Source organism: Pecten maximus, chromosome 6 (assembly GCF_902652985.1).
Source record: "Pecten maximus chromosome 6, xPecMax1.1, whole genome shotgun sequence".
NCBI classification, from domain to species: domain Eukaryota; kingdom Metazoa; phylum Mollusca; class Bivalvia; order Pectinida; family Pectinidae; genus Pecten; species Pecten maximus.
In genome coordinates, this window is record NC_047020.1 from 46,235,099 (window position 1) to 46,251,192 (window position 16,094).

At 38.0% G+C, this 16,094-nt stretch overlaps 1 protein-coding gene across 2 annotated transcripts in view; it reads left to right on the plus strand.

Moving 5' to 3' along the window:
• LOC117329900 (copper-transporting ATPase 1-like) overlaps positions 1-16,094 on the plus strand; it is a 52,610-nt gene that overhangs the window by 12,022 nt on the left and 24,494 nt on the right. For both annotated transcript variants that reach the window (XM_033888119.1, XM_033888120.1), the window contains 6 exons: positions 723-1,821; positions 3,121-3,360; positions 6,542-6,705; positions 11,837-11,998; positions 13,416-13,495; positions 15,615-16,080. In XM_033888119.1, the coding sequence (XP_033744010.1) occupies positions 723-1,821; positions 3,121-3,360; positions 6,542-6,705; positions 11,837-11,998; positions 13,416-13,495; positions 15,615-16,080 (2,211 nt within the window). The remainder of the gene's footprint in view (positions 1-722; positions 1,822-3,120; positions 3,361-6,541; positions 6,706-11,836; positions 11,999-13,415; positions 13,496-15,614; positions 16,081-16,094) is intronic.

Genomic DNA, 16,094 nt, shown 5'->3' on the forward strand with positions numbered 1-16,094 from the left:
TCAATGTTAATCTGTGAGTCATGAGTTAACTTGAGTCAATGTTAACCAGTGAGTCGGGAGTTAACTTGAGTTAATGTTAACATGTGAGTCAGGAGTTAACTTGAGTCAATATTAATATGTGAGTCAATGGTACTTGAGTCAATGTTAACCTTTTAGTCAGGAGTTAACTTGAGTCAATCATAATCTGCGAGCCAAGAGTTGACTTCAGTCAATGTTGACATGTGAGTCGAGAGCTAACTTGAGTCAATGTTAATCTGCAAGCCAGGAGTTAACTTGAGTCAATGTTGACATGCGAGTCAGGAGATAAACTTTGCCTGACAAGGTTAACTATATGATAACATTATAATGTTACAGGTTTGTCTGACAAGGTTAACTATATGATAACATTATAATGTTACAGGTTTGTCTGACAAGGTTAACTATATGATAACATTATAATGTTACAGGTTTGTCTGACAAGGTTAACTATATGATAACATTATAATGTTACAGGTTTGTCTGACAAGGTTAACTATATGATAACATTATAATGTTACAGGTTTGTCTGACAAGGTTAACTATATGATAACATTATAATGTTACAGGTTTGTCTGACCAGGTTAACTATATGATAACATTATAATGTTACAGGTTTGTCTGACAAGGTTAACTATATGATAACATAATAATGTTACAGGTTTGTCTGACAAGGTTAACTATATGATAACATAATAATGTTACAGGTGATACTGGAGAATAAAGAGGCGACCATTAAATACAGTCCGACAGAGACGTCCCCACCGATCCTGGCCGAGAACATCGAAAATATGGGCTTCCCTTCAAAGGTCAAGTCTGTACAGCCAGCCAGCACTGACCAAAACACCAGGGAGACTGAAGCAGCCCTTATTAACATTAAAGGAATGACCTGCATGTCCTGTGTTAAGAACATTGAAGGTCGTGTGAAGGACATTGATGGGGTAGACTCAATATCAGTCTATTTAGATAAGAGTCAGGGTAAGGTGTGTTTTGACCCCTCGGTGATATCGGGAGACAGGATAGCAGCCATCATTGATGATATGGGCTTTGAGGCATGCTTGGATACAGCAGGCGACTTGGTTGCTAGGATACAAGTAGAGGGCATGACCTGCCAGTCATGTGTCAAGAACATCGAAACAAACATCTCCAAGCAGGCTGGGGTCAAGGACATCAAAGTTTCTCTGGCTGACAAAGAAGCGTTCATTATCTACGATCCTAAGATGACCAACCCGCTCACTCTGGCCAGCCATATAGACAACATGGGGTTTGAGGCATCGCTTCCCAGGAGGAAGGAATCTTCATTGGAGGCCGAGTTTGATATGCTTGCTAACCGAGGCAAATCAGGAGGGACGAGCAATTGTACTATCGTAATCAAAGGCATGACGTGTAACTCGTGCGTGAAAAACATTGAAGGTAACATTGCAGTTAAACCTGGAATAGTGAGCATAAAGGTGTTGTTGGATAAAGAGATCGGCCTTGTCGAGTTTGACCCGGGGATGACCAGCGCTGACAAGGTAGCTGACATGATTGATGATATGGGCTTCGATGCAAAGGTGCTGAAAGTGGAAGATGACGACGGTGGTGTTGGAGCTGACATCGCCACCACCATCATCAACATTCGTGGGATGACTTGTAACTCCTGTGTAAAGACAATTGAGGAAACATTGAGTAAGAATTCCGCGGTAAAGACGATAAAGGTGTCGCTAGCTGACCAGACAGGAAAGGTCGAGTACTACCCCAACAGAGCCACGCCACAGACCTTGTGTGATGTTATTGAGGACATGGGATTTGATGCCTTTCTCCCAGGTATACTTTCTAACATTTCCTATAAAATGAAAGCTGGGTGCTTCAACCTTTACATTTACTTGTTACAAGGATGTATTGTCAGCTCACTTGTCTGTAGGCCAAGTTAGCAGCGGGGTGCGATGTCTGTCGTCTGCCTGTCTAGTGTTAATTTTTCCCTTGAAATAACTTCTTCTCAATAACCAAGAGGCCTATTGAGCTTATAGCATGCTGGGATGAAGGGTGGCTATAACTTTGTTCAAATGGATGACCTTGACCTACATTAAAGGTCAAAGGATCAAATATGTTGAAATCTTCATACAATTTCTTCTCTATAATGAAGAGACCCAGAGACCTTACATTGGGCCTGTAGCATGCTGGGGTAGAGAGCTACCAAGTTTGTTCAAATGAATGACCTTGACTTGCATCCAAGGTTACAGGAGTCAAATATGCTAAATATTTTTAACAATTTTTTCAATAATCAAGAGGCCCAGGAACCTGATACTCAGCTTGTAGCATGCTGGGATGTAGGACTACCAAGTTTGTTCAAATGATTGATCGATGTTGACCTACATTCAAGGTCACAAGGGTTATATAAATAGACTTAAAATCTTTTAAAAACTTCTTCTCAAAAACCAGGATGCCCAGAGACTTGATATTAGGCTTGTAGCATGGTTGAGTAAAGGACTACAAAGTTTGTTCAAAGGATGAAATTTGAACTTCATTGCCACTTGGATCAAATGTGCTAAAATCTTTAAACAATGTCTTCCCAATATTCAATAGGCCCAGGCACCTAATATTAGGCCTGTAGCATGTTGACCTTGAGTGATGAAATTTTGCCAGTGATATATATGCTGAGATAAATGGCTGACAACCAGGAATATTGATATTCAAATGATTGACCTAAAATATAATCTAAGGTCATTACAGTAAAAGATGTTTCACCTTAAACCCTCTTCTGAATGCCAGGTGAGCGATAAAGGCCCATGATGTATGTATGCCCTAGCTGGTACTCTCAATATTGATACTCAATTACTTGTACTGCTGTGGAGCTGTCAGACAGCTCCCAGATCATTTATTGTGTCTGATTATCTCTTATTAGGGAGTTCCTGTCTGATTATCTGTTATAAGAGAGTCCCCGAGACCCCAACAAGGTCCCCTAGATCAATGATTGTGTCTGATTATCTGTTATTAGGGAGTCCCCGAGACCCCAACAAGGTCCCCTAGATCAATGATTGTGTCTGATTATCTGTTATTAGGGAGTCCCCGAGACCCCAACAAGGTCCCCTAGATCAATGATTGTGTCTGATTATCTGTTATTAGGGAGTCCCCGAGACCCCAACAAGGTCCCTGAGGTGACAGTTACCAAATCCTTGAGTGCTGTATCAGAAATCCCCCAGGATACACAGGAATCGGTGAGAGTAGGGAAGAGTACTGTCTACTACAAACGTGGCGGAAAGACGGACGAAGACACCGAGAATGAGAAATGTTTTCTACGTGTGACAGGAATGACATGTGCTTCCTGTGTCAACACAATAGAGAAAAACCTGGGGAAAATGGAAGGTAGTAAATACATCTAAACAACAGCTCATTAATAGTCAAACACATCTCAACAACACCTCATTAACAGTCAAACACATCTCAACAACACCTCATTAACAGTCAAACACATCTCAACAACACCTCATTAACACTCAAACATATCTCAACAACACCTCATTAACACTCAAACACATCTCAACAACACCTCATTAACACTCACACACATCTCAACAACACCTCATTAACACTCACACACATCTCAACAACACCTCATTAACACTCAAACACATCTCAACAACGCCTCATTAACACTCAAACACATCTCAACAACACCTCATTAACACTCACATACATCTCAACAACACTTCATTAACACTCACACACATCTCAACAACACCTCATTAACAGTCAAACATATCTAAACAACACCTCATTAACACTCAATCATATCTCAACAACACATCATTAACACTCAAACACATCTCAACAACACCTCATTAACACTCAAACACATCTCAACAACACTTCATTAACACTCAAACACATCTAAACAACACCTCATTAACACTCAAACATATCTCAACAACACATCATTAACACTCAAACACATCTCAACAACACCTCATTAACAGTCAAACACATCTCAACAACACCTCATTAACTGTCAAACATATCTCAACAACACTTCATTAACACTCACATACATCTCAACAACACCTCATTAACTGTCAAACATATCTCAACAACACTTCATTAACACTCACATACATCTCAACAACACCTCATTAACAGTCCAACACATCTCAACAACACCTCATTAACTGTCAAACATATCTCAACAACACCTCATTAACACTCACATACATCTCAACAACACTTCATTAACACTCAAACACATCTCAACAACACCTCATTAACACTCAAACACATCTCAACAACACCTCATTAACTGTCAAACACATCTCAACAACACTTCATTAACACTCAAACATATCTCAGCAACACCTCATTAACACTCAAACACATCTCAACAACACCTCATTAACAGTCACACACATCTCAACAACACCTCATTAACACTCAAACACATCTCAACAACACTTCATTAACACTCAAACACATCTCAACAACACTTCATTAACACTCAAACACATCTCAACAACACCTCATTAACAGTCAAACACATCTCAACAACACCTCATTAACACTCACATACATCTCAACAACACCTCATTAACAGTCAAACACATCTCAACAACACCTCATTAACACTCAAATACATCTCAACAACACCTCATTAACAGTCAAACACATCTCAACAACACCTCATTAACACTCACATACATCTCAACAACACCTCATTTACAGTCAAACACATCTCAACAACACCTCATTAACACTCAAATACATCTCAACAACACCTCATTAACACTCAAACACATCTCAACAACACTTCATTAACACTCACACACATCTCAACAACACCTCATTAACACTCAAATACATCTCAACAACACCTCATTAACAGTCAAACACATCTCAACAACACCTCATTAGCACTCACACACATCTCAACAACACCTCATTAACACTCAAACACATCTCAACAACACCTCATTAACACTCAAATACATCTCAACAACACCTCATTAACAGTCAAATACATCTCAACAACACCTCATTAACAGTCAAACACATCTCAACAACACTTCATTAACACTCAAACACATCTCAACAACACCTCTTTAACACTCACATACATCTCAACAACACCTCATCAACACTCACACACATCTCAACAACACCTCATTAACACTCAAATACATCTCAACAACACCTCATTAACACTCAAACACATCTCAACAACACCTCATTAACATTCAAACACATCTCAACAACACATTATTAACACTCACATCTCAACAACACCTCATTAACTGTCAAACACATTTCAGCAATAGTTTATGTTGCTGCTCCAGATTTTATCAGTAATATAAAAGTATATCAGTCATTTTGATGTCTAGATTTTCTGAATTTTCAAATAACAACTAATACTTGCTCAGGTCATTTACCCGTTTTTTGTTTGACGAGATCTCTGTTCGTAATTTTATTGACGAGATCTCTGTTGGTATTTTTATTGACGAGATCTTTGTTGGTATCTGTGTAGGTATTAAAGGTGTGTTGGTATCTGTGTAGGTATTAAAGGTGTGTTGGTATCTGTGTAGGTATTAAAGGTGTGTTGGTATCTGTGTTTGACGAGATCTTTGTTCGTATCTGTGTAGGTATTAAAGGTGTGTTGGTATCTGTGTTTGACGAGATCTTTGTTCGTATCTGTGTAGGTATTAAAGGTGTGTAGGTATCTGTGTAGGTATTAAAGGTGCGTTGGTATCTGTGTAGGTATTAAAGGTGTGTTGGTATCTGTGTAGGTATTAAAGCTGTGTAGGTATCTGTGTAGGTATTAAAGCTGTGTAGGTATCTGTGTAGGTATTAAAGGTGTGTTGGTATCTGTGTAGGTATTAAAGGTGCGTTGGTATCTGTGTAGGTATTAAAGCTGTGTAGGTATCTGTGTAGGTATTAAAGCTGTGTAGGTATCTGTGTTTGACGAGATCTTTGTTGGTATCTGTGTAGGTATTAAAGGTGTGTTGGTATCTGTGTTTGACGAGATCTTTGTTGGTATCTGTGTAGGTATTAAAGCTGTGTAGGTATCTGTGTAGGTATTAAAGGTGTGTTGGTATCTGTGTTTGACGAGATCTGTGTTGGTATCTGTGTAGGTATTAAAGCTGTGTAGGTATCTGTGTAGGTATTAAAGGTGTGTTGGTATCTGTGTTTGACGAGATCTTTGTTGGTATCTGTGTAGGTATTAAAGCTGTGTAGGTATCTGTGTAGGTATTAAAGGTGTGTTGGTATCTGTGTTTGACGAGATCTTTGTTGGTATCTGTGTAGGTATTAAAGGTGTGTTGGTATCTGTGTAGGTATTAAAGGTGTGTAGGTATCTGTGTAGGTATTAAAGCAGTGTTGGTATCTGTGTAGGTATTAAAGCTGTGTAGGTATCTGTGTAGGTATTAAAGCTGTGTAGGTATCTGTGTAGGTATTAAAGGTGTGTTGGTATCTGTGTTTGACGAGATCTTTGTTGGTATCTGTGTAGGTATTAAAGGTGTGTAGGTATCTGTGTTTGACGAGATCTTTGTTGGTATCTGTGTAGGTATTAAAGCAGTGTTGGTAGCCCTGATGGCCCAGAAGGCGGAGGTGAAGTATGATCCCGCCTACATCCTCCCGTCACAAATCGCCAACGCTATCACCAACTTTGGCTTTAATGCCACGGTGCTGGAGAATGAGACAGCAGGACAGGGGATTGTGGAGCTGCTGGTAAGATGTCACAAAATTGTCATCAACTTTGTCAACCTTGTTTTTGTAAAAGAAATCAATTTGAAAATTTATATCATGTTAACAGGGTTGTCACCTCTCGATGGGAGACTCACGATTTTAAAAACTTTCTCCCATGAAGATTTCTCTCAAGCGACATGAGACAAAATCTCACATTTAAAAAAAGTTTCTCCTTCCAAATCATGTTAAGCTGTTACTAATGTATCATATTATATGACGTCCATGCAGTGCCTACTATTGTCAACCATGTCGGGTCCTTATCAATCAGAACACCGGGCTGTGGCTTGTTTATGTATACACAGCAGGTATCATGTTTAAATAGAGGGAGTTTGACAGGTTAAATCCTTATGGGGTGGGGATAGAAAATTGTACATATGGTAGGGCTTGACTGAAATTGATATAAAAGACTTCTTCCCTGGAACTAACCAATACATATCCCTCATATTTGTTTAGTAGCATTGTTATGGGGTGGGGATTCGAAATTACACGTGAGTGGCAGGGCCAAAAGGGGTAATTCGGCTAAATTGCTATAAACAATTTTCTGGAACGAAGCGCTGAATATCATTCATATTGGACTGGTAGCATTCCTAGGGGTTGGGATTAAAAAAAACTATAAATGGTCCAGCTGACCCCCAGGGGGCTGAGGGATGGGTCTTAAAGGGGTCAATTTGGCTACAGATATATAAACGACTTCTCTGATACTTAGCTATGTAAATGGCTCATATGTGATTGGAAGCATCCTTATTAGTTAGAGATTCAAAATTGTACAAAAGGTGGGACTGACCCCGTAGGGGCCTTAGGGGTGTGCCCAAAATGGGTCCATATTGCAATATTGATACCAAGGACTTCTCTGGAACTAAGCAATGTATGGCATTGCTATTTCAGTGGTTTCATCCCAAGGAGGCTGGGATTCAAATTTATACAAATAATGGGGCTGACACAATATATTTATATCTCCCAGATAAATGGTATGACATGTTCATCGTGTAAGTCCTGACGAGAGTTTAATGGTGATATTATTTCCCTAGATAAATGGTATGACATGTTCCTCGTGTAAGTTCTGACGAGAGTTTAATGGTGATATTATTTCCCCAGATAAATGGTATGACATGTTCCTCGTGTAAGTTCTGACGAGAGTTTAATGGTGATATTATTTCTCCAGATTAATGGTATGACATGTTCATCGTGTAAGTCCTGACGAGAGTTTAATGGTGATATTATTTCCCCAGATAAATGGTATGACATGTTCATCGTTTGTATAAGTTCTGACGAGAGTTTAATGGTGATATTATTTCCCCAGATTAATGGTATGACATGTTCATCGTGTAAGTCCTGACGAGAGTTTAATGGTGATATTATTTCCCCAGATAAATGGTATGACATGTTCATCGTTTGTATAAGTTCTGACGAGAGTTTAATGGTGATATTATTTCCCCAGATTAATGGTATGACATGTTCCTCGTGTAAGTCCTGACGAGAGTTTAATGGTGATATTATTTCCCCAGATTAATGGTATGACATGTTCATCGTTTGTATAAGTCCTGACGAGAGTTTAATGGTGATATTATTTCCCCAGATAAATGGTATGACATGTTCATCGTTTGTTTAAGTCCTGACGAGAGTTTAATGGTGATATTATTTCTCCAGATAAATGGTATGACATGTTCATCGTTTGTATAAGTCGTGACGAGAGTTTAATGGTGATATTATTTCCCCAGATTAATGGTATGACATGTTCATCGTTTGTTTAAGTCCTGACGAGAGTTTAATGGTGATATTATTTCTCCAGATAAATGGTATGACATGTTCATCGTTTGTATAAGTCGTGACGAGAGTTTAATGGTGATATTATTTCCCCAGATAAATGGTATGACATGTTCATCGTTTGTATAAGTTCTGACGAGAGTTTAATGGTGATATTATTTCTCCAGATAAATGGTATGACATGTTCATCGTTTGTATAAGTCCTGACGAGAGTTTAATGGTGATATTATTTCTCCAGATAAATGGTATGACATGTTCATCGTTTGTATAAGTCCTGACGAGAGTTTAATGGTGATATTATTTCTCCAGATAAATGGTATGACATGTTCCTCGTGTAAGTCCTGACGAGAGTTTAATGGTGATATTATTTCTCCAGATAAATGGTATGACATGTTCATCGTTTGTATAAGTCCTGACGAGAGTTTAATGGTGATATTATTTCTCCAGATAAATGGTATGACATGTTCATCGTTTGTATAAGTCCTGACGAGAGTTTAATGGTGATATTATTTCTCCAGATAAATGGTATGACATGTTCATCGTTTGTATAAGTCGTGACGAGAGTTTAATGGTGATATTATTTCCCCAGATTAATGGTATGACATGTTCCTCGTGTAAGTTCTGACGAGAGTTTAATGGTGATATTATTTCTCCAGATTAATGGTATGACATGTTCCTCGTGTAAGTCCTGACGAGAGTTTAATGGTGATATTATTTCCCCAGATAAATGGTATGACATGTTCATCGTTTGTATAAGTCCTGACGAGAGTTTAATGGTGATATTATTTCCCCAGATAAATGGTATGACATGTTCATCGTGTAAGTCCTGACGAGAGTTTAATGGTGATATTATTTCTCCAGATAAATGGTATGACATGTTCATCGTTTGTATAAGTCCTGACGAGAGTTTAATGGTGATATTATTTCTCCAGATAAATGGTATGACATGTTCATCGTGTAAGTCCTGACGAGAGTTTAATGGTGATATTATTTCTCCAGATTAATGGTATGACATGTTCCTCGTGTAAGTCCTGACGAGAGTTTAATGGTGATATTATTTCCCCAGATTAATGGTATGACATGTTCATCGTTTGTATAAGTCCTGACGAGAGTTTAATGGTGATATTATTTCTCCAGATTAATGGTATGACATGTTCATCGTTTGTATAAGTCCTGACGAGAGTTTAATGGTGATATTATTTCCCCAGATAAATGGTATGACATGTTCATCGTGTAAGTCCTGACGAGAGTTTAATGGTGATATTATTTCTCCAGATAAATGGTATGACATGTTCCTCGTGTAAGTCCTGACGAGAGTTTAATGGTGATATTATTTCCCCAGATTAATGGTATGACATGTTCATCGTTTGTATAAGTCCTGACGAGAGTTTAATGGTGATATTATTTCCCCAGATAATGGTATGACATGTTCATCGTTTGTATAAGTCCTGACGAGAGTTTAATGGTGATATTATTTCCCCAGATAAATGGTATGACATGTTCCTCGTGTAAGTCCTGACGAGAGTTTAATGGTGATATTATTTCCCCAGATAAATGGTATGACATGTTCATCGTTTGTATAAGTCCTGACGAGAGTTTAATGGTGATATTATTTCCCCAGATAAATGGTATGACATGTTCATCGTTTGTATAAGTTCTGACGAGAGTTTAATGGTGATATTATTTCCCCAGATAAATGGTATGACATGTTCCTCGTGTAAGTCCTGACGAGAGTTTAATGGTGATATTATTTCTCCAGATAAATGGTATGACATGTTCATCGTTTGTATAAGTCCTGACGAGAGTTTAATGGTGATATTATTTCTCCAGATAAATGGTATGACATGTTCATCGTTTGTATAAGTCCTGACGAGAGTTTAATGGTGATATTATTTCTCCAGATAAATGGTATGACATGTTCATCGTTTGTATAAGTCCTGACGAGAGTTTAATGGTGATTTTATTTCACCAGATTAATGGTATGACATGTTCCTCGTGTAAGTCCTGACGAGAGTTTAATGGTGATATTATTTCTCCAGATAAATGGTATGACATGTTCATCGTTTGTATAAGTCCTGACGAGAGTTTAATGGTGATATTATTTCCCCAGATAAATGGTATGACATGTTCATCGTTTGTTAAGTCCTGACGAGAGTTTAATGGTGATATTATTTCCCCAGATAAATGGTATGACATGTTCATCGTTTGTATAAGTCCTGACGAGAGTTTAATGGTGATATTATTTCTCCAGATAAATGGTATGACATGTTCCTCGTGTAAGTCCTGACGAGAGTTTAATGGTGATATTATTTCTCCAGATTAATGGTATGACATGTTCATCGTATAAGTCCTGACGAGAGTTTAATGGTGATATTATTTCTCCAGATAAATGGTATGACATGTTCATCGTTTGTATAAGTCCTGACGAGAGTTTAATGGTGATATTATTTCTCCAGATAAATGGTATGACATGTTCATCGTTTGTTTAAGTCCTGACGAGAGTTTAATGGTGATATTATTTCCCCAGATAAATGGTATGACATGTTCCTCGTTTGTATAAGTCCTGACGAGAGTTTAATGGTGATATTATTTCTCCAGATAAATGGTATGACATGTTCCTCGTGTAAGTTCTGACGAGAGTTTAATGGTGATATTATTTCTCCAGATTAATGGTATGACATGTTCCTCGTGTAAGTTCTGACGAGAGTTTAATGGTGATATTATTTCCCCAGATTAATGGTATGACATGTTCATCGTTTGTATAAGTCCTGACGAGAGTTTAATGGTGATATTATTTCCCCAGATAAATGGTATGACATGTTCATCGTTTGTTTAAGTCCTGACGAGAGTTTAATGGTGATATTATTTCCCCAGATAAATGGTATGACATGTTCATCGTTTGTTTAAGTCCTGACGAGAGTTTAATGGTGATATTATTTCCCAGATTAATGGTATGACATGTTCATCGTGTAAGTCCTGACGAGAGTTTAATGGTGATATTATTTCCCCAGATTAATGGTATGACATGTTCATCGTGTAAGTCCTGACGAGAGTTTAATGGTGATATTATTTCCCTAGATAAATGGTATGACATGTTCCTCGTGTAAGTCCTGACGAGAGTTTAATGGTGATATTATTTCCCCAGATAAATGGTATGACATGTTCATCGTGTAAGTCCTGACGAGAGTTTAATGGTGATATTATTTCCCAGATTAATGGTATGACATGTTCATCGTGTAAGTCCTGACGAGAGTTTAATGGTAATATTATTTCCCCAGATAAATGGTATGACATGTTCATCGTTTGTATAAGTCCTGACGAGAGTTTAATGGTGATATTATTTCACCAGATTAATGGTATGACATGTTCCTCGTGTGTACACCTGATTGAGTCGTCACTGATGAGGAAACCAGGAATAATAGCAGCTTCCGTAGCTTTGGCCACATGTAAAGGAAGATTTGAATATGACCCTGAAGTCACTGGAGCGAGACAGGTCATCGATATTATCAGGGTAAGGTGTCACAATATCCTCTCAGTAAGTAAGGACTGTCAGTGTAATGTCATCTGAATGTCAGCGTCACAGATTTGGACAGTATAGTGATATTTTACTCGATACGTGGTAAGTTTGGACAGTTTAATGATATTTTACTCAATGCAATGTTTGAGTATTTCTACATAAATAGGAGTTTGATATGTGTCCCCTGTAATGTTTGAGTATTTTAACAGGAGCTGGGATTTGATGTTTTAACAGGAGCTGGGAATGGATGTTTTGTTTAGAGCTTGGATTTGATGTTTTAATATAGGAGCTGGGATTTGACATTTTAATAGGAGCTGGGATTTGATGTGTATCCCCTGTAATATTTGAGTATTTTAATAGGAGCTTGGATTTGACATTTTAACAGGAGCTGGGATTTGATATTTTAATAGGAGCTGGGATTTGACATTTTAACAGGAGCTGGGATTTGACATTTTAACAGGAGCTGGGATTTGATGTTTTAATAGGAGCTGGGATTTGATGTTTTAATAGGAGCTGGGATTTGATGTTTCAATGGGAGCTGGGATTTGATGTTTCAATGGGAGCTGGGATTTGATGTTTCAATGGGAGCTGGGATTTGATGTTTTAACAGGAGCTGGGATTTGATGTTTTAATAGGAGCTGGGATTTGATGTTTCAATGGGAGCTGGGATTTGATGTTTTAATAGGAGCTGGGATTTGATGTTTCAATGGGAGCTGGGATTTGATGTTTTAATAGGAGCTGGGATTTGATGTTTTAACAGGAGCTGGGATTTGATGTTTTAACAGGAGCTGGGATTTGATGTTTTAACAGGAGCTGGGATTTGATGTGTGTCCCCTGTAATGTTTGAGTATTTTAATAGGAGCTGGGATTTGAGGCTGAGAGTTAGATGTTTGTCCCATGTAATGTTTGAGTATTTAAATAGGAGCTGGGAATTGATGTTTTGTTAAGAGCTGAGATTTGATGTTTTGTTAAGAGCTGGGATTTGATGTTTTGTTAAGAGCTGAGATTTGATGTTTTGTTAAGAGCTGGGATTTGATGTTTTGTTAAGAGCTGGGATTTGAGACTGAGAGTTAGATGTTTGTCCCATGTAATGTTTGAGTATTTTAATAGGAGCTGGGATTTGATGTTTTGTTAAGAGCTGGGATTTGAGGCTGAGAGTTAGATGTTTGTCCCATGTAATGTTTGAGTATTTAAATAGGAGCTGGGAATTGATGTTTTGTTAAGAGCTGAGATTTGATGTTTTGTTAAGAGCTGGGATTTGATGTTTTGTTAAGAGCTGAGATTTGATGTTTTGTTAAGAGCTGGGATTTGATGTTTTGTTAAGAGCTGGGATTTGAGACTGAGAGTTAGATGTTTGTCCCATGTAATGTTTGAGTATTTTAATAGGAGCTGGGATTTAATGTTTTAACAGGAGCTGGGATTTGAGGCTGACTTGTACACAGATGACGATAAGAGTGCATCAAGATATGATCATCGACACGAAATCAAGAAGTAAGCATTATTTGTCTGTTTGATGCTGACCTGGGTTACAGTTCATGTTTTTATGAACTTGAAGAATTAAACATAAAGAGATAAACACAACCCTGTAATTAAAATGGGCCCTGGGGTCTTTCCCCACCCCAAGAGGCTTAGTTTCTTTGATATATCTTTGATACCATTTAGATCACCACCCCATAATTCCATTGCTGGACATCAAGAGATAAACTCAAACCTGATGTAAAAATAAGCCCAAGGGTCTTTCCCAACCCCAAGGGACTTTGTCATTTTAAGCACAATCATGTTGTAAAAACAACCCTGGGGTCTTTTCATACCCTGAGGGAGTCTGGACTTTGTTTCTTTGTTTTATCTTAAAAGCCCACACCATAGCTGTATACATAGTTGCTTTTATTCACGGGGGGTTTAATTTTGCTATATTCGCGTTCAAGGTTATATTCGCTAGTGCTGCAATGATACGCTTCCCTCACGATATGATACATATTGCGATACTTGTCTCACGGTACGATACATATCACGGTACATTTACAGAGTGCCCCATTAGTTAATTTATCCTGTCTGAAAATTGGAGGGATACAAACATAAATCTAGTGGTACTATCACGAATTCACTAATCAAGGTTACTTATTTGTACAAATTTAGCCATCACATTACAGCTGCAATTATAAAAAATGTTAATAAAGTTTAATTAAAAAAAAATGACTCTTAGAAGTTTTGACATGCTTATTATTATCAGAGACCTATATACTATTAGTATATAAGTCTGTTATTATCAATTCGGCATTTTGACCATTGACACATTGGGCTAATATTATATGTTTTACAAAGATTAATTGTTTTCTTCTTAAATTATCTAATTTAAATCTTGAATTATTTTGTTTTCAATTAGAATTCTACTCAATTTCCAATTGATCTGGGCCTGTTCGTTTATGAGGACAAACCGATCCGCCAGTATTCAAATGTAATATTTCAAACATAATACTGATAGTAACTTTAGGCCTATCTTAACGGACTTGCAAATGTTAATACATGTCTAAGAAGTCTTTGTCAAGGCTCGTCTCAAAGTAATATAAAATCACCAGGTCTGTCTTTATTTCATAAACTAACAACACTGGTCCAACCTTTTGTACCGCAAAAATGAAAACGGCCCGTTATTGATGAGTGAACATTTAAGCATGATAAACATGATTGGTGTACGCCGTACGATCTGTAGCAAAATTACGCCTTTAATGAAGTAGCGAGAAACATTATTCAGGTTAGGAAATAACCTAGATCTGTGAGTCGTCATCAGCCAATCAAAATGCAGGATTCCTGACAGTAGATCGGGAAGACTTCGTCTCGACAATTTTGATTCTTAAATGATTTTACATTAATTCAAACCACCTGTTTCAGCTACAGGGATCCAGAAAAGTTCCTATATATATAATTTAAATGAGCCATACAAATTACCGCACTGAAAATCAGAAACGGCCTGAATCGTGAGCGTACCATGATGCGAGATAAAAATACTGTGAACCGAACCGTGCCGTACCGCGATATGCCGTACCACAGATTACCGTTGCAGCACTAATGTCTGCGAATTTAAATACCTGCAAAGTTTTCCAGTCTGTGATGACTGACAACCATGACAATAAATAGATAAATAATCAATAAATATATAAAGCATTTAGTAAATAGATATGGAACAAGTAATTAAGGAAATGAATAGTTTTTTAGCTCACCTGGACCGAAGGTCCGGTGAGCTTATGTCATGGCGCAGCGTCCGTCGTCCGTCCGTCGTCCGTCGTCTGTCGTCCGTCCGTCCGTCGTCCGTCAACATTTGCTTCAAATCGCTACTACTCAAAAAGTTCTTATTGGATTTTGACCAAATTTGGCCAGAAACATTCTTGGCAGAAGGGGAACAGATTTTGCATAAATGGTGACTGACCCCCAAGGGGCCAAAGGGGCGGGGCCCAATAGGGGAAATAGAGGTAATTTTATATGATATATTTATTAATTATTGTTGAAACATCGGATCATTCTCAAGGAATTCTAATGTATAACAAAATGTTTTTTATGTGTTTACAATATGTCATTTTATTCTGTGTATGGTAAATAGTTTCTGTTAATTTCACAGATGGCGGACATCTTTTTTCTGGTCGCTGATATTCGGAGTTCCGTCAATGGTGATAATGATGTACTTCATGTTTTCCATGCCACCTGAGGAAGAGCACAGTGATTTCAACATGTCCGATAATATGACAACGACACCCCTTCCTCAACACTCGATGATGGGTAATCACATCATGTTGACGGCCGGACTCTCACTCGACAACCTCCTTATGTTTATTCTGGCCACGCCTGTCCAGTTCTTTGGAGGCAGGATCTTTTACATACAGGCATTCAAGGCACTTAAGCATAGAGCGGCTAACATGGATGTATTGGTTGTCCTGGCAACCACTATATCCTATGTTTACTCCATCTCTGTAGTCGTGGCTGCGATGATTTTACAAGAGGAAGTGTCACCGGTGACGTTTTTTGAGACTACTCCTATGTTGATGGTCTTTATCTCCCTCGGAAGATGGCTGGAGCATGTCGCAAAGGTACAAAGACACGC